A 26,997-nucleotide genomic window follows, 5' to 3' on the forward strand; every position below is an offset into this window, starting at 1 on the left:
TACATTGTAAAATCAATTTAGTGCATCCATAAGTCACATTTTTTTAATAACAGAATGGGGACTTCCCTGGTGGCACAGTGGTTAAGAAATGCCTGCCAAAGCAGGGGAGGTGGGTTCGAGCCCTGGTCCAGGAAGATCCCACATGCTGCGGAGTAACTAAGCCTGTGCGCCACAACTACTGAGCCTGCGCTCTAGAGCCCGCGAGCCACAACTCCTGAGCCCACGTGCCACAACTACTGAAGCCCGCGCACCTACAGCCCGTGCTCCACAACAAGAGAAGCCACTGCAATGAGAAGCTTGCACGCCACAGGGAAGAGTAGCCCCCCCGCTCGCTGCAACTAGAGAAAGCCGGCACACAGCAACGAAGATCCAACACAGCCAAAAATAAACATATTAACTAAATTAAAAATAAATTTAATAGAATGGATGGATGGAATAGAATAGACTAAGACAGGAAAAGTTTGGATGGAATATCAGAGTCTATTAAGTGCACTGAGGACAAATATTTCATGAAATTTCCATTTCCATTTTCAAAAGGGATCTATGTGTGTTTGCAAACTGTATCTCTTACTGGGAGTCACAGTCCAGAACTTTCTACACTGCCCGGCAGGATTACTCTTACCAACTCCAGGAAACCAATTTGCCTATTCTTTACTTCATCAAGCTTAGCTTTCACTTAAATCAAAATGTTCAAGTTGCTGGCATCCATCCAGTTCAACCCTACTCCTGGTCTTTACTCAGTTAATCTTCTCATTTAGGCTAACTGTGTAACATTTAACCCACTAATTTTTTTTTATCTAAATGAAGAAGGTAAAGAACATCATTAAAAAGTTTCTCCCCTCTTTCTGTCCCTCTGTCTCCCTCTGTCTGTCTGTCTGTTTGTCTGTCTCTCTCCCTCTGTCTATCTAACCGGAAACACTTCATTTGCTTTTTTGGCCAGGCTGGGCCAAAAGTGCTTCTGGTGTTGCTACAGGGCATTAGCATCCATGCCTTTTTCAGTGCCTCTCTTATGCTGAGACATAGTTCTTTTCTTGTAAATCACGAAGCAGGAGTTCTTTGCAGCTAAAAGACATACCTCCCCCTGCTTCCTAATCTCTCCAAATTCAACTCACCGTAGCTTTTCTGCTATTGTTGCTTTGCTAGCTCTTCACCTTTGGCTGGAGAGAAGATATTCGGCCTGGTGAGCCCCTGCACACCCGAAAATTCTGCTTCGACGCCATCTCCCATAGCAGCCCGGTCACTCTGTATGACTGTCACGGCATGAAAGGGAACCAGCTCTGGGGACATCGAAAGGTAAGGGCCAGCTCGCTGCGGGCAGCGAGCTCTCCAACTGCCTGCTTAAGGTTTTCTGACGCAAAGGTTTTTGGTTTTAACGCATTGTTTTGATTTAAATTGTTACCTGGCCATTTGGTTCATGCATTTGGAGACCACAGCGACGATGAGGGGAAAGACAAGGGTGTGTAGGAAGGGGCATTGTTTTGGCTTTGCTGGCCGCGTGCACACCCAGCACAGTCAGTTTCGACTTCACATGGCTTTGAGCCAGGACACGAGCCCTACACGGGAAGGGCCTGGTCTCAACCCAGATGGCTCCCAAACGCAGAAGCCATATGCCCTGCAAACAAATGTGCACATGTAGAGTTTTTCGCGACACCAATTCACACACACACAGATCAACACATCTCTTTACTTATTATGCATCTCAGGCTCATTCGCTTGGGAGCTCTTTGGGTTAAGACAATTACATTTACACAAATACTGATATATTCATGTAGATCTAATTGTTGCAACCTTTATATAGAAAGACCTATTTTTAAACTGGCCAAAATCCTGCCCAAGTGTAACAAAGGAAAACTTATTTGGGGAATTTAAAAGTTTAAAGAATTAGAAGGGTAACATTTATTGCTAGAAAAAATAGTTCAAAACTAAATATAAAATCATATTTTATTGAGTTGAGCATTTAAGTAAAGAACAAAGAGCAATTAAATATTTTAAAATATTTTCATGAAGTTATCTTTTGATAGCTTTTTAGAATACAATTTTTTTCTCAGCTTCTTTGGTTTCTAAGGCAGGACTCGGCTGTCAATTAGCAAGAACTCATAAGTTCCCTTCTGCCCCTCAAGTTTGTAGAATTGCTAGGGGCCTCCCCAGCCAGGTGGAAGATGCCCTCTGTTTGCCTTTTCACACTGTGGAATGATTCAGCCTCACCCCAGACTGTAAGGGAAATGTCCCACCCACCACTTGAATCAGGAGTGTTGGCCAGCCTTGGCTGTGGTAGTCAGTATCCCCTGAAATCACAGAGAGCTGAAGGGCAAGGTCTGCAGAGAAACAATATGGGGACCACTGGTTTTGATACCTGTTCCCTCACTTAGTAAGCTTTCTGGCATCTACCTCTTAGAGGTGGGCACCGAAAATTATACTCAAAGGCAAACTCATTTGTACAAGTTTATTCCGCACACTGCCACCCACCCCTGCCAACATCTGGTAGGTTGAGGAAAAAGTACAAAACACCAGTTGTTATATCCTCTTAAAAAACAATTTAAAATCAAAAGAGCTAATAAGAAGATGGCGTCCGATATGGTACGGGGTGATGGGGGGAAATCAGACAAGAGGAAAACCTCCCTGTTTCCCTTGTGAGATATATCAGAAATGATTAATCTTGTCAAACCCTTTTGCTATTCAATATAGTACAGTCCGTGCGTGGTGCAATAAAGAAGTGTTTTGTTTTGTTTTGTTTTGATGGTTATATGCTGACCGTTAGGAAGTTACTTTCAGGGCACATGGATAAAATACCTGATCTGCCATTTGCCTCGTGTACTGTTGGTCCCCACGGAGCAGACCGTTTCTCATCACTGCTTACAGGGACCCGCCAGGCATGACTGTGCTGGGCTCTTTCCTCAGACCTGGCCTCACGTGACTCTGGTTACACTCACCGGTTAGTTACACAGCAAGCACGATGTAGACGTCATCGGGAACCTGGCCAAGGCCTAAAATGGAAAGTTTCTGAAACAGCTCATCTGAGGTGATGATTCAGGCCTGTTCAAATGTACCTGTTTGAGAAAGTCCCTTGTCTATTCCAAGGGCTCTTCCTGAGGCACAGAGCGACAAGTCCCTCTGGCGGGTGCTGCCTTGTCTGTTTGGAGGCATTGCTTGGCCCTGGGGGCTTTGGACGGCTTAGCAATCTTTGGAGTCGGCTTTGGGGTCGCCCTTTGTAGCAGCACACTGACGAATCCACGTGAGACTCTGCTGACTGCCTAAAGGACCCCCGTGGGGCATCTCTGAGGCTCCGTCCTCCTCGTGCTTCAGCTGGTGAGGGTGCTCAGAGCTAGTGCCTTCCACACCTCACAACCAACCACCTGGGCCTGTCACGTACGATCCACAGGGGAAGAAACAGATTTGGGGCCAAGCCAGCATTCAAGCGCAGGTGCATCTGGCCTTGAAGTCTCTCCTCCTTCCTGCGCCCTTAAGCCATCCGATCAATATTCCCCGGGGGGAGTCCTGATGCCTGTTGGATTCTGCATCACCAAGACCAGACAAGCGCTTCTCCCAGGCGCACAGAGATTTCCTGGGTTGAGTAGTGGCTGCCGGCGACCTGCCTGAGTGGGGAAGGGCACTGTCGGCCCCATTTTCTGACCTCTCAGCACCCATCAGCTCTCAGACCTTGTTGGCCTTTTTTTTTTTTTCAGGAAGATTTTCCCCTTTTCCCCCAGCTTTACTGAGATAATTGACACACAACACTGTGTAAGTTTAAGGTATACAACGTAACGATTTGATACACCTGTGAACTGAGAAGTGATGACCACAACAGGTATAGTTAACAAATGCATCACTGTACAGGGTTCTGGGTGTGTGTGTGTGTGTGTGTGTGTGTGTGTGTGTGTGTGTGTGTGTGTGTGTGTGAGGAGAACTGTTAAAATCTACTCTCTAGCAGCTTTCAAGTATATGATACAGAGTTATTCACTGTAGTCCCCATGCTGTGTATTACACCCCCAGAAACTTACCCAGCTTAGAAGTGGACCACCCTCCATGACCCTCCGCCCCCTTGCTCTCAGTTATTTTTCTATGTGGCTCTTTGCCACCACGAGAAAAGGAAGGAATCCCTATCCTAGGGTCGTGTAACTAGGCTCCTGCCCGGCCATCTCCCCTCGTAGCAGGTACCCAGGGTGAGAAATCCCATTTGCGGTTTCTTTCGCCACCAGGGGGACCCCGGCTACAAGAACAATGACTCGCAGAAGAGACCTCAGTAAAAATATTCAAATCACCAGCCGACACTCAAAACGACATCTGAAACAAGAAACTGTCCCGCTGCCTCCTTAACCCCCTACATCTAGTTGGTCTCTAAGACGTGTGAACCCTTCCCTCTCCTTGCCGTCCCTGTGGCCGCAGCCCCGACTGCAGCCCTTCCCAGTCTCAGTCCCGGATTACCGCAAGGGCTCCCTTAAAGGGCCACCCTGCCTCCGCCCTCCCCCCACCCCCCAGCCCACCTTCCATCCTGAAGTCAGAGGGATGCCCACAGGAGCTGGTCATTGCATCCCTCTGGTTTATACGTTACTTGGTTTCCCACCGAGAAGATGAAGTACCTTCTCCCAAATTCTCATCCTGCCTCTTCACAATCTGGTCAACGTCACAGTGGCTTGTCTGGCCCAAGACATTCTAATTCATCCTGGAACTGTAATGTGATCTTGAGTGAGTTATTTCACATGTGTGATTTTCAACTTCCACGTCAATAAAGCAGAGACAGTAATTCAGTGAGGTAAACTGTGGAAAACTTCCAGCAAGGTTTCTGACCATATGATTGAATTTCCATCCATGTGGGTGACAAGTACACTTTTTGCACTGGGAATAGTGGTGAGCTATATCCTGCTGTATAGCAATCTATGCTAAGAAATATGAACTACTGTTATCCCCCCAGATCAAGAGCTATCTCCCATGTCCTTTTCTAGTAAGGAAACATTTTTATGGGAGTATAACATAAATCTTCATTGGGGTTTCCCCAGATGGAGACCCTGAAGTGAGAATTGGAGTGCGAGTGGTTTATTTGGGAGATGCCCACCCCCCTCCAAAATCGTAGCAGAGAGTAAGGAAGTGAAACAGGGAAGGGAACCAATACAGGGCCTCTGATAAAGCAAGTACCAGCGTGGGCAAGGGGAGACCAAGCCCACTGACACCTCTGCAATGGTCTACAACACATACCGACGGGAAGGAGGTTGGGATATTTCAACACCACCACAGTCAGTCTTGGTTTACGGCTGCTCCTGGGGGGTGTTTATTCCTGACATCTCTGGGCGGCGGCTCTTACAGACGGAGCTGTTCTAGAGCCCAGAGAACAGAGGCCCTAGAGCGAGATACAGGGGCCAGCTTAAGGAGGTCAAGTCAGCAGGCACTGAAATCCTGGGGCCTGAAGAACTGTGGGTAGACGCTGCCTGAGAACCCAGACCTTCCCATCTTCACCAACACCTGGCACGTTGGTTTCTTTTTCTTTTCCTTTTTCCGTTCTGTGGTTGTAGAGTGAGATCACATGTCTGTTAGCCTTTTTGGAGATCTTCTTTGAGAAGGACCTGTTCAAGTCTGTTGACCGTGTTTTAACGTGGGTTGTCTGACTTTGTTTTTTCTTTTCTTTTCTTTTTTTTTTTTTTTAACAGATTTTGAAGAGTGTTTGGTATATCTAGGTATAGTGCTTCGTTGGTTTTTTGTAAATATCTTACTCCAGTCAGTTTCTGGCCTTTTCTCTCTCCTTGATGAAGAGCTGTTCTTTCCGATTAGTGTTTTCTGTGTCCTGTTTAGGAAATCTTTGCCCACACCAAAGTCAAGAAGGTAGTATTCTAAGTCATCTTTGGAAGCTTTGTTGTTTAATCTTCTGCATTGTGGTATATATTCCCTGGAATAGTTTTTGTTTACAATGTAAAATGGGGCAGTTTGTTTCATATTTATATTCGATTGATCAATCATCATTTACTTAAAAAAAATCATTTTTCCCACTGCAGGGAAGTGGCACCCTTGACATAAGTCGAGGGGCCTTATATGCATGGTCTATTTATGAATCCTCAAGTTTTTAACCCTCTGACTAATAAGTCTTAGCCATACAGAGAGTAAACTGATAGGCAAACTTAACCTAATAAGAACCAAAACCCCATAACATCAGTCTTAGTGGTGAAATGTTTCAACTTCCCTCTGGAGACTGGGAATAAAATATAATGTCTGCTACCATCACTTCTATTCAACATGGCACAGGGGGGCCTTCCCAGGCCATCAGGCAAGATAAAGAAATTAAAAGGTCTAAGAAACAGAAAGGAAGAAATAAAACAGTCTACTCACAGACGACATAGTTGTGTCCATAAAAAAATCCAAAGGTTATACATCTAAACTATTAAAGTTAGTAAGTACATTCAGCACAGTCCTGGATAGAAAGTAAATATAAGACAATCAAGTGTCTGTATGCCAGCAACAAAATACTGGAAAATGAAATTCTAAACGTATTCCATTTGATCACCATAAAAGTATCAAATAATTAGGAATAACTGTCACAACAGATGCACAAGGCCTTTATACAGAAAACTATGAAACATCACTAAGAGGAACTTCTAAAACTACAAAGGAAAGCTAGCATGTTCAAGGATAAGAAGACAATATTGTGAAGATACCCGTTCTCAAGCAGGTGTTTACATTTCATGCAAAACCAATCAAATCCCAGCAGGTTTATTTGTGGAAATTGATGAGCTGATTCTGAAATGTACATGGAAATGAAAGGGCCAAGAAGAGCCAAGAAAAAGTTGAAGAAGAAAAAGAACAAACATCAAACACTATAAAAGTGCCAGGTACCCAGACATCGCAAAAATGCAATTATTAGTGTAGTGTGCTGTTGGCATAAGGATGGATTGATGCTCTAGAAAGAGAAGCCTGGGTATTGGTAGTTTTTAAAAGCTCCTAAAAGGTTCTGATGGGCACCCAGATAGAGAATCACTTTTCTAGTTCCAGTTTTTACCTACTTTCCTTACCCTACTCTTCCCTCCTACTGTAGTTGGAATTGCCCCTCTGCTTGTATTCCTATAGGATTTTGTTCCCTCCTTTGTACTTAGAACATTGTATTATGCATGGTTAGTCTCCCCTTATAGATGTTAATTATCTGAGGGCAGGAACTTTTTCTTGTATTTCTGTATGGCCTGCCTAATATCTACCACGTAGACATTCGTAAATAAGTATTCATTAAATGGGCTCAATTACTGATGCAATCCCCTCCAGGAACCCCAAGCTGCGCTGGATAAAACTTAGCACATCTTTTGGTCTCAGAACCACGTTCACAGCCTCCCCAAAGTCCAAAAGTGAAAGGCTTACATCACTTTTCTGAGTTGCTCTCTGGGGTGTCCTTATAGTTTAACTTCCATAAGAAAGGGCTTAAAAATAACATCAAACAGGAAAATACAGATAAAAAGACACCTGTCAGGCTAAACTGATAACAGTGAAACAGTCACAGTACTTTAAAAAGTGAATGGGTGGAATTCTTGACATGTGCCCACATCAGACTATTTATGGTACCTTATGTTACGTGCCAGGGCTTTAGCTTCTCAGCTCATAAAATCCTGCTGGTCCACAAAGATGCCAGATGGATGGCCACAAGGTTGTTATTTTTAAATCATTCCGGTTTGGTATTGATTTAGGACCTAAAATGAGGAAACGGAGTTTAATTAAAAGGCGTGAAATTCGACTCTGGTTCTGATAAATGAAGCCCCACTACAAAATCCTGGACTTGTGGTCATGCATAGACAGTCACACTATCCCTGATCAGCCCCTTCGTTTCTGGACAGTCCCAAGTATTATAAAGCTCTAAGACTTTTGGTACTGCACAGATTAAGTTTCATCCATTTTGGTCAAGACAGAGTCCAGATCCTTGAACAATGCTGGTCTGATCTTTACTCCTTACTTCCAGTTACATGGCCCAACTTCCTGCCACTGCTATTCAGATAACTTCATTGGGACCTACCTCAGCCTCCTGGACACAGATTCTTAACACACTCCAGATGGTCCTAGAGGGTGGCGTGATGCCCAAAAGGGAACACAGTATTCTAGGTGTGTTTAACCGAAGAACAGAATCAGTTTCTAGCACCCCTTTGTTATGAGCAGTATATGCCTGTTGAATTAGCTCGAGTTGATTGATTTTCTGCCTTAACTTCACGTACTTGGCCTCTTAATGAGCTTTCAGTATTAAAAAACCACTCTTGCTTTGCTACACAGGTACGTCTCTGTAGTCTTCTACCTGTACAGTTCACCTTTTTTTTTTTTTTTTGCGGTACGCGGGCCTCTCACTGTTGTGGCCTCTCCCGTTGCAGAGCACAGGCTCCGGACGCGCAGGCTCAGCGGCCACGGCTCACGGGCCCAGCCGCTCCGCGGCATGTGGGATCTTCCCGGACCGGGGCACGAACCCGTGTCCCCTGCGTTGGCAGGCGAACTCTCAACCACTGTGCCACCAGGGAAGCCCCAGTTCACCTTTTATACTTGGGTAGCCATCCATTGGTTTCTATTAAATTCTCCCTCACGAGATTTACCCCAGCCTGGATTTCGACTCTTTGATCCAGCTTATTACCAGGTGAACTAGTTTTACTCCAGCCGTGAGTTAGGGCAAAGTAGCGCGCACTCAGGCCCTCATCTAAGCTGTTGATCCCAATGAACAAGGCCCAGAACCAAGCCCTCCATCCTATGACAGAGGAGACATTGGTCCATCGGGTGCAGTTACTCAACCAGATACAAATTCACCTAATGGTGAATTATCTTCTAGCCCATATTTCTCCAGCTTACCCATAGGAAAACAAAGGGGGATTTTTAAACATCTTGCTGAAAACCAGATGCACAATGTCTACATCATACCCTATACTCTGAAAATAATAGGAGACACAATAGGAGACATGAGCATTGTACGCTGAGAAGTTCCGATCTTCAAAGATGAGGGAGGTTAACTCCCAGGACGGGAGTGCATACACCCCTGCAAAGAAGCTACATTTTCAGCAGTGTTGCCTTCCCATTCTGTTTCTGTGTGTCTAATCCAGCTGAAGTCATTTCGTCGTCACGTCCTTTTAACTTTTGCCATATCTGGGTACCTTAGCCATATCCCTGCCCGTTACCATTTTACCTAACAGGCTGCACTGCCACCCTCTGGTCACTAGTAAAAAGATTTCATCACAATCTATCTCAGGCTCTAACATATGGACAGAGACTTCCTGAACTGAAGGCCTGTCAAGATGGAGATTGTCAAACTTTAAAGGATCAGGCTAATTGAAACTATACACATTTGAAATTAGTATTTGCTAAGGAGGACAGTTCTTCCCTGCTGAGCACGTGTGGGTCTAGAGCAGGACTGCTAGTTGGCTCGGCTAAGAAGGGAGTGAGGGCCTTCCCTGGCGGTCCAGTGGTTAAGACTCCATGCTTCCAATGCAAGGGGTGAGGGTTCGATCCCTGGTCAGGGAACTGAGATCTCACATGCTGTGCAGCATGGTCAAAAAATTTTAAAAAGAAGAAGAGGAAGAAGACGGAGGGGGGTGGTACAGGCTGAGGCTGAGAGCACAGGGGCTGGACCCTGAGGGACCTGGGATTTGAGTTCTGGCTCCACGGTGGTCCTAGCTCTGGGACCTTGGGAAACCTCCTTACTCTGTGCTTCTGCTTCCTCGTTTATCAAATGACGATAATAACAGTATCTACCTTAGAAGATTATCGTGATGATGAAATAAAAGCTAAAGGCACCTAGGACACGGCACTTAATAAGAGTTCAATGAGTGTCAGCTATTACTCTCTTAGGTGCCCGAAAAACTTCTCCTGATTTGACTTTAGCTCTCCTAGTAAGTTTACATAGAGGAAACGATAGGCTGTCTAGTCGTCTTCCTATACTATTTTAGCTATTTAACTGTCGCTAAATATTAGAATGTAAATTCCACAAGAGCAGGGATTTTTCTCTGCTTTCTTTCATGCAGTATCCTCAGTACCTAACACACTGCTTGGCACGTAGTAGGTGCTGAATTAGCAGTTGTTAAATAAACAGACGAACCTGGCTTCCTGTTTGTCCACATTCCCTCTCTCTTCAGGTTGCTTACGTGGATGAAGTAGATAAAATGAGAAAATCTGGGTAGAACATTTAACACTACGAGACACATAAATACATACTCGATAAATAGCAGCTATTATTATGTTGACGTGACTGATGGCAGGTTTACTGAGGGGAGATGAACAGCTATGGACAGATGGAAACAAGATATGGAACAGATGGGTTTTCTCTAGTCTTGGAGTTTTCAGTCTAGTGGGGAAGCAGACAGATTTTTAAATTGAATACATTAAGTGTACAGGATAATATGGGAACGGGACACTGGGCTCTACCCAGGTCAGAGAGGTATGCAAGGCTGCTCTGACACAGTAGCTTTTAAACGGAGACCTAAAAGATGAGTAGGATTTAGGCAAGTGAAGAAAAGGATCTGAACAAGAATGGATATATGTATTGGGTTGGCCAAAAAGTTCATTCAGTTTTAAGTAAAAATAAAAGACACATTTTTCATTTCCCCCAAGAACTTTATTGAACAACGTATTCATTAACCAAATGAACTTTCTTTTATGTAACGTTGGCAGGAGTTTGGTTTATTTTTATTTATTTATTTATTTATTTACTTATTTATTTTGCCTGTGCCGTGTCTTCATTGCAGCATGTGGGATCTTTAGTTGAGGCATGCGGACTCCTTAGTTGCGGCATGCAGGATCTAGTTCCCCAACCAGGGATCGAACCCGGGCCCCCTGCATTGGGAGCTCGAGGTCTTACCCACGGGACCACCAGGGAAGTCCCCCAAATGAACTTTTTGGCCAAACCCATATACGTATAACTGAATCACTTTGCTGTACACCTGAAACTAACACAACAGCGTAATCAATTATACCCCAATATAAAATATAAATTAAGTTTAAAAAAAATCCCAGATACAGGGATCGGCTTGTGCAAATGCCCTCGGGTAGGGAAGAGCTTGGTTTTCTTGGAAGAACGGAGAAGCCGGTTGAAGCGTCTGCGTGTGAGGGGAAATGATGAATTCTAAGGCCAGGGGCAGGGCTGCCTATACAAGACCTCGGGACCATGCTAAGAATTTAGCAAAGAGGCTGGGAAGTCTTTGAATGGTGTGAAGAGCAGAGATTTAACAAATCACAACCGATTCTGTAATGATCCTGGCCGCTCTGAGAATTGAGGGTATACTCACGCCCATCACTTGCCTGTAGCCCAGAAAACCAGCAATGGAGCAGCAGGCAGGGCTGCGGGGCTGCCAGCACTGTCTCAGCGCACACACCGAGGACTGTGTTGGTAGGGGCATCAGAAGCATTATTTCTGATTGGCCAAATTATCCACTGATGCAGGAAGACCAATTTTCTCCTCCTGTGAGGAACTGTACCTGTCCAAAGAAAAAATTGAAAAGGATAGGCAATCACACTGCTTTGTCCCTTTTATGCCTGTCAAGGTGTTACTCTCCTTCTCCCAGATGCCAACGGCAAAAATAGGCAGGAAAAAACCACCTGATGTGGCTTTCTTCCAGAGCTCGAAGGGCCACTCACAAATCCACCTGGTTCTTCTCCACGACCCTAGGAGGTGGGAAGGCGGCTATTTTTGTCCCTTATCTCATCCCTCCCTCGTCTTCCCACTCCATTCGTCTTGCAGATGGAAAACTGAAATCACTAGCAAACGAAGGGGCCATCAGAGATTCTTGTCAGAGATAAAACTAGGATTAAAACCTAGTCCCATAATTCCAAGCCTTCCTTCTCTCGTATCCATACTAGAAACAAAAGGACATGAAGGCGATGTCTCTCACAAATGCATTTGCTGTCAATGTGAGTTACACAGAAATGAACAGTCAGCAGGAGGGAGTAACTCGCCTCTCCCCACTTTACAGAGAAGCTATCTTGAGGTCCAGTCTATACCCAACTGCTTCCGGGGCATCTAAACCTGGCTGTCCCCTAAACACCTACGACTCGTTATACCTGAAACAGAGATCATCCTTCCCGCCCCCAATCCTACTCCTCTCTGCATTTCTCACCTCAACACTGCTTTTCCTCTAGTTCTTCACTTCCTCCACCTTAATCCCCACGTCCCATCAGTCAGAATGCCCTGTGCATTCACCTCCTGAAAAAGCTTTCCAACCATGTCTCATGTCACCCCCAACTCTTCCCTATTGCTGTCAAATCTGGACCCCTGCAGTAGCCTCCAGCTGTGTCCTGAGTCCCCGACTCCCACCCCATTCTCCTCTCTGCCACTAGCATGAGGCAACCAAGATCGTTAACTCCACTGTTCTAAATCCTCCAACCACCATCCCGCACGCTTGCCTGAAAAGTCAAGCCTTAGCGTCACACCGCAGTCTCTTCATGATGTGGAATTCATGTCACCCTCTGGAATCTTCCCCCTTGCTCCTTGGGCTTGGGCCACGCCAAGTGACCTGCTGGTCCCCAGCACGTGATGGACGGAGCCCTCCATCACCTCTGACGCATCTCCTACCACTCTCCCTCACCCTGGCCTCCTCATGTTTCTGTAATCCACACACTGCATCCCTGCTTAGGGCCTCCGCACTGGCCACTGCCCCATCTTGCACCTCTTCCTCCAGATACTCGCATGGCCAATTCCCTTACCTTCTTCATCACCTACTCAAATGTCACCTTCCCAGTGAGGTTTACCCTTGCCTCCCTATTTAAGTTTGCCCACCAGCCCTTCCCTTGGCACTCCAGTTTCTCCGGACTGCTTTGATTTGCTCCGTGTCACCTTTGAACAGGCCATGGAAACGATTACACTCATGGTTTATGGTCTGTGCCCTACTGCTCTACCCCCAACCCCACCTCTAGAATGTAAGCCCCAGGAGGGCAGGAATTTTTATATTATTAAGGTTATTGATACATCCCAACCACCTAAAACAGTGCCTGACAGATAGTAAGCACCCTGTAGACTCTTGCTGAATAAATTGAATGCACAAATATACCTGTTAGTTCACATCTCTCTGTTCACACATCCTTCTTTATTCATCCTATTCCCCCACAGCTACAATCTCATTGACACTTTCTGCTTCAAACATGTCTTGTTTACCTATTGGTCTCCCCCACTTCTTGGGCCAGGGGAGGCATCTTAGGTTATCTTTCTATGCCTACTTCCTAACACACACCGGAAAATAAAAAGCGCTTAATAAATATTTGTTGAACTCATGTTGTATTTCAGGCAACACATACAAACTCGGACCATAACTATACAGAAGAGCTCATTCCTGAACTAATTACTTTGGTTCCATAAATCTTTTGCTTAAACCAGGAGGTACTGATGTATCCATTCGGATAACTGGTCGAGGCAGGTGCCAATTTTTGCAAATTCTATTTCGCCAGTATTTCAGAAAATGCAATTTGGTCTTGAATAGCTGGTCTCAGACCAGATGGTTAGTACGTTCTGATTTTTAGAATTGGGGATGCTCCTTGACTGAAAATAAATTAAGAGGAGAACAGGCGTGGAATAACTATTACTTTGTTAGTTACTGCACGTAGGACATTGTGCCAGCGATTTTACATATATTAACTCATTTTATCCACAGCAAACTCGTGAAGCAGATATTATTATCTATATTTCACAAGTGAGGAAGCTGAGGTTCCGAGAATTAAGTAATCAACCAGGGTCATGTAACAGATGAATGGTGTGACAGGAATGTGACCAAATTTCCTATGGAATAAAGCCCTGGCCCCCTGCACCCTGCCACCGTGTGGGTGTTTATTCTCAGGGTCATCTTCTTGTACGTTATGAACTCACCCACCTATTTTATTGTCTCTGCATCTTTTTTTTTTTTTTTGCGGTACGCGGGCCTCTCGCTGTTGTGGCCCCTCCCATTGCGGAGCACAGGCTCCGGACACGCAGGCTCAGCGGCCATGGCTCACGGGCCCAGCCGCTCCGCGGCATGTAGGATCTTCCCGGACCGGGACACGAACCCGCGTCCCCTGCATCGGCAGGCAGACTCTCAACCACTGCGCTACCAGGGAAGTCCTCTGCATCTTTGACGTCTGATTCTTTTACTACCCTGAACACAGTGGGTAATGTTTTCTACAACATACCTGTTCTTTTAAAATTTGGACCCTACGGAAGTACAGAATCTAATAAAATTTCGTGCTGGCCTGGGAATACCCTGGAGTGTCACACCAGCTTGCTTTGAGGAGGTGTCCCTCTCCAGGACCTACTTGAAAAGTCCCACCCAGCCTTCACCCTGGGGACCGATTGGAATTTAGCCTGACCTGTTTGGTTATGAAGGGCAGTGCCGTAATGCTGAATCTGAAGGTTTTCATTTCCTGCTCAACGATGTCTAACTTTCTTAGGCAAAAACAAAACAGAAAAAAACAAGGGAGGAAGCGGTCAGGGAAGGCGGGAGGATGCAGGAGATACAGTTTGCGGCATTACTTTGTGAACACCCGGGGCACAGGCTCTGCCCTGCCTCCAGACTGAACAGAGAAGAGTCCAGGTAAAAGTGCCCTTTCAGGAGAGTTGTTAGGGAACAGCAGACTTGCCAGAGGGCTCAGAACTCTATCCCAGAGGAGAAAACTCTATTTGGTTCTGTGCCAGCATATCTTGTCATGACGGAGGAGACTAAAGGAGAAAAGGGCTGTCGTAGTGTGTAGATGTCCATCCCAGTCTCCCAATTCATCCCTCCCCTCCCTTACCCCTGGGTAACCATAAGTTTGTTTTCTACATCTGTAACTCTATTTCTTTTTTGTAAATAAGTTCATTTGTACCCTTTTTTTAGACTCCACATATAAGCGATATCATATGATGTCTTTCTCTGTCTGACTTACTTAGTATGATAATCTCTAGGTCCATCCATGTTGCTGCAAATGGCATTATTTTGTCCTTTTTTTTTTTTTTTGCGGTACGCGGGCCTCTCACAATTGTGGCCTCTCCCGTTGCTGAGCACAGGCTCCAGACGCGCAGGCTCAGTGGCCATGGCTCACGGGCCCAGCCGCTCCGCAGCATGTGGGATCCTCCCAGACCGGGGCATGAACCCACGTCCGCTGCATCAGCAGGCGGACTCTCAACCACTGCGCCACCAGGGAAGCCCTATTTTGTCTTTTTTATGGCTGAGTAATATTCCACTGTATACACACTACTATATATAAAATAGATAACTAATAAGAACCTACTTGTATTGCACAGAGAACTCTACTCAACACTCTATAATGGCCCATATGGGAAAAGAATCTAAAAAAGAGTGGACACATGTATAACTGAATCACTTTGCTGTACACCTGAAACTAACACAACATTGTAAATCAACTAGACTCCAAGAAAAATTTTTTCAAAAGGGCTGGTGTAGGACAAGAGGCCACATTTACCAACGACGGTGCGCCAGCCAGGAGAAGCATCAGTAATGACGTTTAGCGATGCAGAAGCCGAGCTGAGGAGAAATATAATGATGGCAATGTACGTAGCTCCCAAGGTCAGAGTGGAAAACGCATGTTTTGGGGACACTGAAGGTGCTTCCAGAAGGTTCCCCTTCAGGACCTGCTGGACACGCCAAAGACACGGAAGCTCAGTCCACAACCAGAGAGCAATCATCTGTTAGTCCCCAGCATATGGTTGATAGGGTCTATTGGAAGCCCTGTCATTCGTCCCCAGTGAACTTTGGGAAAAAATGTTCATTCAATTTTATGGCTGGGAGAGGCTTCAGAGATGGATGTTATCCACCCCCTCGTTTTACTGATGAAGCTTCTCAGACGCAGGTAGATGTGGGGAATTCTACTTTTCAACGTTTATGAGAACATGACGTATAGTTACAGAAACATACTCCGGAGGGTTCAGGGTCGTGCTGAACCTGTTCATCCCACCCGACTGTCCCCACGAGCATACCTGGATCTGCCAGAGCGTGTATTCCAGCTGGAGATTTGGAAAAGTATGATCACCTTATGGCTTGGAAAATAACATTCGGAAAAATTAAATGTTCAGAAGATCTGGTTTGCCTTTTGCATCTGCGCTGAGGCGCACACACTGAGAAGGGAAGAGAATTAAAACACGTTCTACTCCTTTTTTCCTCATTTTTTAGTTTTTACGGACATACGTGTTTGGGGAGAGAAACTGCAAGTCTATGGGGGGATCCCCGCTTGAGCTACTGACAAAAGTGACAATGGGAAGAAATCTAGACAGTTAAGAAGGAAAAGAAGTACATGGATGTGGAGCAGAGTGAGTTTTAGAATTTAGCAGGTCACATAGAATTATCACGAATGTAACAGCTTAAGGATGCTCTTTGAATAGCTGATGGAAATATATTAGGCCTGTGTAGCTAAATTGGTAGAAAGTGGGGCAGGAGACGGAGTGGGAGGGATGCTGGGGAGGAGGGGGGTGGGAGGGCCAAGGAGCTGCTGCCTAGGGAGGCGCGGGGGCGTCTGTGGGCTGGGATCTGTGACCTCAGCATTACCATCAGCCCCAGGAGGGAAGGGGCGGGTGAGCTCAGCGCACAGCCTCCTTCTCCAGAATCTGCTGCCTCGCCCGTGAAAGGAGAGCTCCTTCCAGCTGCCCTGGGGTCCAACGGCAGCCAGTGAAGCGGGGGATGAGGAAAATGGGCAGGAGAAGTCAGCAGCCCTCTCGTGTGTACGGAAAGTGAAATCCACAATAAACCTGGGAGACTTGGAAGAGAGCAGAGGAGAGGAGGGAGCCTAGGTATTAGATGTAGCTCTGTGTTTACACTGAAAGTGGAAACATGCAAACGAGGCTTGGGGCCGCCTTCCTCCTTCCTTATTCTTCCTTCCTTCACAGACACCTAACTATGCAAACATCCGGGTCCGAAAGCACGTTAAATATTGGTTAGCAACCAGTGTAACCCAGAGATGCTGACGTGGGATGCCTAAAAGCTGAGTCTAACGCTCCTCAGTTAAAGAAAATAAGCAGATCCTCTAAATGTTTCCCAAGCTAAGTAATAAAACACAACTTGTTCCTAAAATCTCAGCAGTGATCTGGGGATGTTTTTACATGTTATTGGCCCTTTTCTTTTTAATGCATAGACACTATAAGAGACAAAAGCATTTATTGCTACTTGAGGAAAGATCCCTTTCTCGTAGCACTGGCTTCCTTCTCCCTGCTTGCACAATACAAAGCCGTGTGTATTAACAGAGGCTATTCACATAACGGGCTTGCTCACCACTTAAACTCTGTGCCCTGCTAGCACCTTCATTCACAGAGCCGTTCTCTTTATCACACACTGAGCTAACACTGCCTCCCTCCGCTTTACAAAAGGCAGGGAGAGCTGCATCCCAGGAAGAGCAGCGATGCCGATAAAGGGGTCGGGAAGAGGCAGAGGCTCAGATTTGAGCCTGTGCTTGGAGGTTCTGCCTGCGCACTGTGGACCCCCGGTCCCGAGTTCATCCTGGTTCCCGGTCCTCTGGTATTTGCCTTTCCCAGTACCAGGGTAGGGAAGATGATGACTCTTCTGGTCCTCTGGGTGTGTGTGCGAGGCTGCGGTGGTGTCTACTGCGGACTAAATTACCATTTCCGTATGCATCCCTCTCCCCAGACAGCTAGATTAGTAGCCACTTGACAAGCAACCTCATGTACTTTTCATCTTCAAAACCCGAGGGTGTAACAAAATGCTTACCACAGAGCAGGCAATGAATGGATTATACTTTTTAAAAGTCCATGAATGAATGAATTCTTTGTTTCTGGCTGAATCTGCTTGGAGGGCCCACGTTGCGCCCATGGTTCCTAGGAAACCACATTCCGTGTGGCAACCCCACCTCCGGTTGTTTGATTTGGGAGGTGGTCTATTTATTTTCACACTCTGGGTAGGTACTGAAGTATCAGCAGGGTTATTTTACTTTCTCTTTATAGTTTGGGTTCCAAGCATTCACCATGCATGATATCAGTCTTGTCTTTTCTTTCCGATCCCTGCAGGACAGAACATTATTCCATCCTGTGAGTAACAGCTGCATGGATTGCAACCCAGCAGAGAAGAAGATTTTCATGGCCAGATGTGACCCTCTCTCCGAGACTCAGCAGTGGATTTTTGAACATATTAATATGACTGTTTTAGAAAAATTTAACTACCATGCCAGCTCCTAGAAAGAAAAAAAGGAAGAAACAGTGATCACCTACAGGTTATAAAAACTAAATTTTAGCCAGTCTCTGGGTCAAAGGAGTCAGGAATAACATTTCCTAGATCCAGGAAGTCTGGTTTAAAGATATGTAGATGCCACGTCAAAGTAGGTTGTCCCGAAGAACTTCCTGCACCTGAGGAACTTGGCTAAGAACCTCACCAGCTGCTTCTGAGAACTTGAGCAGTCCCCTTGCTGGCCAAGGGCAAAGATGATTTAGGTACTTTTGCAAACAACCGCTGAGTTAATGAATCCTAGCATTTCTCAGGTCAAATCCTGCAGTAGTGAGTAGCTATGAATGGATCCTCTTAAGCGGGTGGGTGGGGTGCAGGTGAAGGGCATGACCGCTCCGACGACCTGTCGCAGGTTTAGAACGGGCCATTCTGCGACTCGAATGGTGAAACGTGCTGCAGATGATTCTAGAGTGCTCATACCATTCTGTGTTCTTGTTTTATTTTGCAATGAGGGTGTGCTATCTGAGACTTCAATTACATCATGAAATGGACTTGGAGTGTCTCCATGCCTTCATTGACGTCTGCCATTCTCCTTTCACAGCGGAGGGAACTTAACTGGTCCTAAAAGTTCGCGTTCCGTAAATTAGCCGAAGTTCTAATTCAGTACCCTTGTATGAATCCAGCCGAAAAACAAACACGAAAAACCATGCTACCGAGTTACTCCAAAGAGAAAGGTTTCACAGAAGCAGCAAAACCATGTAAGGTTTAAGGAGAGGAATTTTACTTTTCTATTACTTTTCTATCATTTTTAGAATTTTAAAAGTCTGATGTTTGTCCAGTCACAGTTTTATTAAGGAAGGACATGGAGTGAGGTTGATGTAATTTGTTTAGGAGATTCTGAAATCCAAATAAATCTACACTCCAAGTGATGTGGAAATGGCTTAGTACATTTCAGTTATACTTGATCAGTGCCGGGGACATAGAACTGGTTGGGTTTTGCTCTCGGCTGGGGTTTTTTGTTTATTTGTTTTATATCGTAGGTATGAAGGATGCTTTAGTTTTCCTTGGAAACACATTGAAGGAATTTCCATTAATAAAGTGCTTCTGACCCCATTTTCTATTAACGGGACAAGATTTCAGGGATGATTAAAAAACTAAATGGAACATTTAATCCTTAAAAGAACTTTTTTTTTTTTTTACTTTTCAATAACAATGGGGGTGGGGGAGGCATATACAGGGATGAGTATACAGGAATATACAGGAATGGATATATAGAGGAAAGAATGATGTTTGTTTTATATATATATTTCTCAAGTCTTTTTCAGGTAGAACAAAGTTTTTATTTTGCTTTTGTTGTTTTCTTTCAACTCGCTTTTCATATTAATAAAAAATAGATAAATTGTCTTGGATATAAAAACATTGAATTTTAGAACTGGGAAGACACTTAGAATCCAATCCCTTTGTTTTTACAGATGAATAGCGAAAGCCCAGAGGAGAGTGGTCCTAATTCCTGGCAGGGCGGATGGGTCTTCCAATGCCTGGTGCCCAGTGCTTTTCTTCCTGTGTTGCCTCTTCTGTTATCCAAGAAGGTTCTGGTTTCTACTCTGATTTAACTAGAAATGTTTAGTCCCTAGATGAGAATAATATGCCTGCCTGGGGCTGCCCACAAGAGAAGCATTCACGTTCAGAAGCTTTAACATGTGAAACCTCTTCGCGTAAATGTTCATGATTTTGTTCTCTCCTTCAAACCTAATCAAAATGTCCAGTTAAACGGCCCTGCTAATAGGTGGGGAAGAGTTATTTCGTTATCTTTACTGATTTTTCAAGCATACTTTTGAAAAGCTATTCCATTTAAACTGACAGTCGCAGAGATTTTTGTGTGTGTGTAGGTCAAGCGGTCTTGAGGCTTCCACGATGCATAGCGGAGAAAATCAATAGTGAGGAATTAACCTGTGTGCTGAACAATTCCAGAGAGTGGGTGAAGATTTATCTCAAGCGTTCAGACAGCAATCTGGTTGTAGAATGAGATGAGCCTATAAAAACCCACATTATGTCACTAAACAGTTGACTGCTGTTTACAGTTCCACCGAAGAGCCAGCCCCAGGTTTTGCACCCCGGAAAGCCCAGATTTGCAGTATGCGAGGGTGCTCTCATCCTGGGAAAACGCATCCTTTGGGTGTGACAACCAGGATCTGATCTCAGAGGGCCCTGTCTCTTACTTTGGCTAGAAGGATATAATTTAAAAAATAATTAAAAATTTTCAAGAGAAGCCTGAGACATGAAAGCCAAAATGAAAACCTCAAACTGCCAAGTAATTGTTAGATGTGTGCAAAGTGGGAACATCCAAACAGAATCAAACAAAGCCAGGCAGGAGGGCCTGGCACTGCAATAAACATGTCCAAGGAGGTTTCCCAGTACCACCAAACGGCGGGACTCCGCTTACTTGAAATACCGCTATGGCCATTCTGAAAAATAGAAAATTGCATATGTTTTTGCATTTATTCGGCAGAAGGACTGAACAGTCGTCAGAGAGATTCTCTTTCCTGGAAAGAACACGATTTAGAAATGGAGCCTCAGAGTTCTGACCCGCCCTTTTATCAGAATGAGAAGAAAACTAGCAGAAAGTTCATCCGGCCCTGGAAATTGCTGCTTCTCCAGAATAAGAAATGGTTTTGCCAGAAGTTAGAAAATAGTTAATTTTTCAAATCCCTTCTATGCATTTACTGAGAAAAGGCTGTGCTGGAAAACAGTTGTGAACTAACTGTGGGATTTATATGTGCTCCAAGGTTGGATTAATACCATGGCAATAACAATGACTGGCTTCTAGGTCTAGTGCTATTTAGTTTAAAATATTAACATGATCACATGACTGTTTTGAAATGTATTCATGATAACAGAGGCCTCAGTGGATAATGCCAGTTCCAGGATTATTTTGTGAATTGGTAACATAGAGCGTTATACAACAGAAGTGGAACACGTAACGAAAATGGATGTACAGTCAATGAAAGAGAGTGTTAGGCCCATTCTGTTCACAGTCTAGCAAAACACTTGACGTGGTGTCCTTTAGGGGCAATTATATGTTTTTTTAAAAAGCAGCCAGGGGACTTCCCTGGTGGCACAGTGATTAAGACTCTGCGCTCCCAATGCAAGGGGCCCGGGTTCAATCCCTGGTCGGGGAACTAGATCCCCCATGCATGCCGCAACTAAGAGTTCGCATGCCACAGCTAAGGAACCCATGAGCTGCAACTAAGACCCGGCACAACCAAATAAATAAATTTTAAAAAGCAGCCAGAAAATAAAGGGCATGTAAATATCTCTTTTGTGCTTCTTGCCCTCACATGAAAAACTTCGATTTCAATTCCTTCATAACTCCAATAACTTCATTATCTCCACAATGAAGGAGTAAAAAGGAATCTCTTATTGGAAAGACTGGCATATAAACTTTACGTCAGACACATCAAAAGAGCCAAGGACACTTGGATGACAAAGCCGACTGTCCAGTGAGAAAAGGCCATGCCCACCTCTGGGTGACATCACACATCTGAGGACCAGAACAGCATTGATGGGAAGGCTGGGACATTCCTTCTGCTTTTGACTTCCCATCTGAAGTGCTACAGACTCTTTCCCAGGAGTGGACAGTGCCCCAGCCTCCAAATGCTGCCGGGTCACCTTATGCAGAAGTTAGAGTCTTCCTAATAATACGAGGTTCTTGTGAACATTGATTTATCCCTGGGACCCCTTTAGGAATATCTCCTGAGGCCTCTTCCCCTGGCAGGGATATAGGGTGGAAGTACACTTTCATAAGCAGCTGCTGGAGATAAAGAAAGAGGGCATTTTATATAAATCCTGGGAGACAACACCTCAAAGGGAAAATATTTCTCAGTGATACCCTGAGATTCTGGGAGTAAATGCAAATGGCAAGAGGTAGTCTGTATCTCTAGACACGGGTGCCCATCACCCCCTGCGTTCACTCCATCACCAGGTGCTGCCCTGGCCATCCTAACTCTCACACGACACCACCAGCTGTAATTACTCTCCACGTGTGCCACCGTGGCAGGAACACTGAAGAGTGACAAGTGGCCAGTCCTCCCATGCCGCCGACCTTGGAAGATTGCTCTTTGATTTATGTCTGGAGCCTTTGTTGGAGGCCCGGGAGCTGTTTGCGACTCTATTTGGTAGACTTGACACTGGCTCGGAGCTTTTATCACAGTTACTCATCTCCGCGCTTGACACGTCAGGCTGGTGCGTCCGGTACCGCGGCTTCTCAGCAGACGATAGCTCAGGCACGTGTGCGATGCTTCAGAGAAACCTGGGGACATTTCTTCTGTCCCTCCGGCCTGAAGTGGCCCCCTTCAGCTCACCACAAGACAGCCCCCAGGGTCCCTAGAGTCTGCCACACCCCACGTGTGCCCAGCTTAACCTCAGTACAGAAAGGCTGGACATTGCAGAATCTTCTATCCTGACATCACTCACCTTGGGAAGGGTGAGCTTATTAGTTTGTAACTAAGTGACATAGGTCCTGGTTTACCAGGGACAGTCCTGGTTTCTGCCTGTGTAATTATCAACAGCGCCCCCCTTTCACTCTTAAAAGTGTCCTAGTTTGGACAGCAAATTTTATGCTCACTCTATAATCCACCTGCCTGTTTACTTCATAGTTCCCGTACTTATGAAGGCCCAGAGTCTACAAGCAATCAGCTCGTCTCACCCCATCCCTTCACACAGGACCAGACGAAAACCAGTTCTATTTGGTGATCGTCTAAAGCATTCACATGGTTCTTTACAAGTTGCTTCATGGAAGCTTTTTCATTAAGAGTTCTTACACCCATCTACATTGTTTTGTTGAATCAAGACGATTCTAGTTTAAATGGTTTTTTTCATGATTTAAAAAATTGATTTGAAATTAACTAAGTCATTTTCTACTTTTCCAAGCTGAAAACAGTAGATGCCCACCAGTAGCCATATTATTAATTCTCAATATTATGGTATGAGATAGAGATCGATAGATGATAGGTAGATAGATAGACAGACAGATTCTATTTGCAATATTGCTTTTGTTTTTAAAGTGATTTTACATTTATCTCCTTCTGCCCTTGTAACCACCTCTGTGGTAGAGGATTATTACCATCCTTATGAAGAAAGTGCAGGACTTGTGCCCAGGGGGTGTGCCCAGATCAACGTCACACAACAAGTTCACAGCAGAGCTGGGATGAGAACCCAGGCCTGGATACTGAGTCCTCAGTTTCTTCCAGTCTCTGTGGTGTCCACACCTCACTGTAGGGTCGTTGGTTCATAGTCAAACCAAATACGAGAGGGCTTGAACTACTTCACTGGTGGGAACAATTCTTCCTTGGGAGCCTCTGTTTTTAACCCTTAATTATATTTGCTCTTCTTCCCCTAAGCTTGTTAAAGGGAGAACACCAAACTGCATTCAGGATTAATCCCTCTTAATGAGATTTCCAGGGTACTTGGGAGAAGTGATCTATTAAAGCTATTTGCATAGCTCTGGAGGAGAAATCCTTAAGCAAATACTGTGCACTTTGGGAGTATTAATGGGTTCAGCCCTCGGTGGCAGGGGGCAGCCAAAAAAACAAAATAAAAATAGATTGCTGGACCACCTTCCCACCCCCAACCCAAGATTCTGGTTCATTCAATCCGGGGTAGAGCCCAGGAATTTACATTTCTAACAGGTTTCTAGGCAATGAGGATCCTGATGGTCTGGGATCCACCCTTTGACTTAGATCAACAGTCTCACCATTTTGAAAATACCTTTTGAAGCTAGTTTTATTGCTGTTGAATGTGTTTAGAAACCATGTATTACATTTAAAAGACCTGTCTTAGAAATGATAAAATCCCAACTCATTCAAAATCCGAACTGAGTGTAACTCACTTCAATAAATATTTATTGCCAGAGGAAAGTTTCTCTTTTAAAGCTCTTCATTTTTAAAATTCTTTTAAATTGAGGTATAGTTGATTTACAGTGTTTCAGGTCTACAGCAAAGTGATTCAATTATACATATGTATGTGTGTGTGTGTGTGTGTGTGTGTGTGTGTGTACACACACAGATTCTTTTCCATTGTAGGTTATTACAAGATATTGAATATAGTTCCCTGTGCTATACAGTGGGTCCTTGCTGCTTATCTATCTTATATAAAGTAGAGAGTATCCGTTAATCCCAAACCCCTAATTTTAAAGCTCTTTAAGTCAAGATCACAGAGCTGAAAGACCAAGAATAGGCAGTATTATGGTATCAACTAGGTCAAGGCCCCTACCATTAAGTGCCTGGCATTAAGCATCGTATTAATAATTCAATTATTATTGTTCCTTCCTCCGTTAATGAGCCTCATGCTACTATAGAATGGTATTGAAAATAAAACAAAGGCATAATATAGTTAAATAATTTACTTAACACTGTTTTTCAGTATATCAGCCCATCTAACCTAGACCATGGTTTTTCTCAAGTTCTGTCTTGAGAAAAGAAACATTACTTTTTTGGTGGCAAATACCTGGCTGAGCTCTTTTCACAAACATTGTGCAGATGTGACTGAGCTATGGTTCCTCTCATCTTTGAAAAATGCTGCAAGTTTAATTAAAAGTCTTTTAAGTGTAACAGTATCTCACTATGTCCAACTCAGTTGAGTAACTTCCTTAGAAACAGCTACAGAAAGTAAAGAAAAGCTTAGTATTTCTGCCATGTTGGAAGTGTGGTTATCTTGGATTGTAACCTTCTTTTCATTGAAAATAAATACGAAGATCTTTTTTTAAAGTTTGTTTCTCCCTTGTCCTCTGTCTTCAAAAATAAAAGTTAACTGAGAATAGGTCTTTTTGTTTTCAGTGTATTTAAATGAAACCCCTAGTGGCACACAGAGTAAATCCTCCAAATTACATTTTTTTCCAAGTATTTTTCTAGTTGTGTGTGTGTGTGTATGTGTGTGTACCATGGATGCATGAAGGAGAACATATGATGGGCAAAAGAATTTTGCTTTACCGCTGCTTGCTATTCAGATTGTGTCACCCAGCAAATTGCTTGTTATGTGATGTATAATGTGGCCAATCATCCCAGCCACATGTGTTCAGATCTTACAGGGAAAAAAAATGCAGCAGGTGCAAAAGCTCCTTTTAGAGCCAAAACTAGACAGTGCATCTCATCTCAAAAAGACACACTTCTGTCATCAGGACTTTTGAATTCTTGGAAAGGAGTAAGAACCCGGGACCCAGGGGTCCCCAACAAGGCTCCCGCACCCTGCAGAGAGGAGGTGGGCTGTGGCACCGGTGAGGATGAGAGAGAGAAAGAGAAACAGCCATGTCTTGCTTTCCTCAAAATAATTCGTTTACTGTCCTGGAGGAAGCAGCGGGGAAGTGCTGGAGCGGCTGAGATGTCAAAGAGACAATCTCACAAAAGAAATGCTGCACTTGAGCAAGCAGTCACCTTTCATCACCGTCTCCCCGACCCACATCCCCCCACCCCCGGCAAGTGGCCAGAGTCAGACCCACACAGACCTGCACCGCCCCGAAAAGCGCCTTCGGCAGGAACACAAGGATTTCTAAAGAATGGGAGCTCAAACAAGGATGAAATAACTATGCTGAGTCCCTGCGATGTTTAAAAGAAAGCCATCTCGAGGCCAGTTCATCCGGATAATAAATGCCCTTGGACGTGGATGGGAGGCTCTTTGATTGGGAGAGGCAGGAAAGCCTGAACCGGAGGAGAGCTAATGACCTTGTTCCGACATCCATCAGACATCAGTCGTCTGCCAGAAAACCGCCCGTGGGGGCGGGGCAGCGGCAGCGAGGTTTAAAACGGCCAGAGAGAAAGGCTGTGGGAAAACGGGCTGCACTCGGGCGCAGCTTCTAAGGAGGCTGATGGACGTCTCCACAGCGGGGCCGGCACGTGCCCTGCAGGAGCTGCCTGAGCCGCCCACCGGGTGCGCAGGGGACCCCAAGGCCCCCTGGGAAATTCCTCTCCTCTCCTGTCTCGTGAATTCTCCCCTATTTCTATCTATCCTGATAAACTTCCTCCAAAATGAAATCAGAACATCAGGTCAGCGTCATTCCTTTGCTGACTCGATGATCAGAGCGTCTTTCTCATCGGGCTCAGGAGACATGGGAGAGCAGCCAAAGCCCCAGTCTCCCTGCAGGCCATGTCCTCCGAGGCTCTTCTCTCGGACTAGGGAAAACTGTTTCAGGCGGTGTCAGCAGGCTGGTCTTTTTCTCTGAGGACTGGACACTGTAATTTAATGAAGTAAATGTTTGTTGAGTCCCAACATGAGTGAGGCCTCACGTTAGAACCAAAGGTCCACATAGCTAGGAGAAAAATGTCTGGTGAACCGCTCAGAAAATGATGTTCCGGCCCTGGCTGCAGCCCTAGTCTCCCACTTGAAACTGGGTGAATCTCTACCCTCCCTAAGTCTTCCCTGCAGGAGTGTGGTCGTGATGAAACATGGGAATGAACAGGACTGGTGAACAAAATGTAAATGAGACATGTTTACATTTAATGGAAGTCCGTCCTCTGGCAGCTTACAATTCAGCAACGTGATTCTTGGATAGGGTGACCGGGTAATTCGTCAGACAAACCAGAAAATTTTTGAGAATGAAATGAGGTATTATTAATAATGATGGAGGAGAAACAATCTAAATGTCCATCAACAGATGAATTGATAAAGAGGATGTGGTGTATATATATATATATATATATATATATATATATATATATACATACACACATACAACGGAATACTTCTCAGCCATAAAAAAGAAAGAAATAATGCCATGTGCAGCAACATGGATGCAACTAGAGATAATCATACTAAGTGAAGTAAGTCAGAAAGAGAAAGGCAAACACCATAGGCTATCACTTACATGTGGAATCTAAAATATGACACAAATGAACCTATCTATGAAACACAAACAGACTCACAGACATAGAGAACAGACTTGTGGTTGCCAAGGGCG

The 26,997-nt window shown here is 44.8% G+C and overlaps 1 protein-coding gene across 1 annotated transcript in view; it reads left to right on the plus strand.

The window, feature by feature from the left end:
• Window positions 1–18,064, plus strand: part of GALNTL6 (polypeptide N-acetylgalactosaminyltransferase like 6) — a gene marked incomplete at its 3' end in the record, with an annotated part of 1,147,279 nt that extends 1,129,215 nt beyond the window's left edge. The window contains exons 11-12 of the mRNA XM_079925494.1: window positions 1,144–1,293; window positions 17,897–18,064. Coding sequence (XP_079781620.1) covers window positions 1,144–1,293; window positions 17,897–18,064 — 318 coding nt within the window. The remainder of the gene's footprint in view (window positions 1–1,143; window positions 1,294–17,896) is intronic.
• Window positions 18,065–26,997: the final 8,933 nt, after the last annotated feature.

The sequence above is a fragment of the Stenella coeruleoalba genome, assembly GCF_951394435.1.
Source record: "Stenella coeruleoalba genome assembly, chromosome: 7".
Lineage (NCBI taxonomy): Eukaryota > Metazoa > Chordata > Mammalia > Artiodactyla > Delphinidae > Stenella > Stenella coeruleoalba.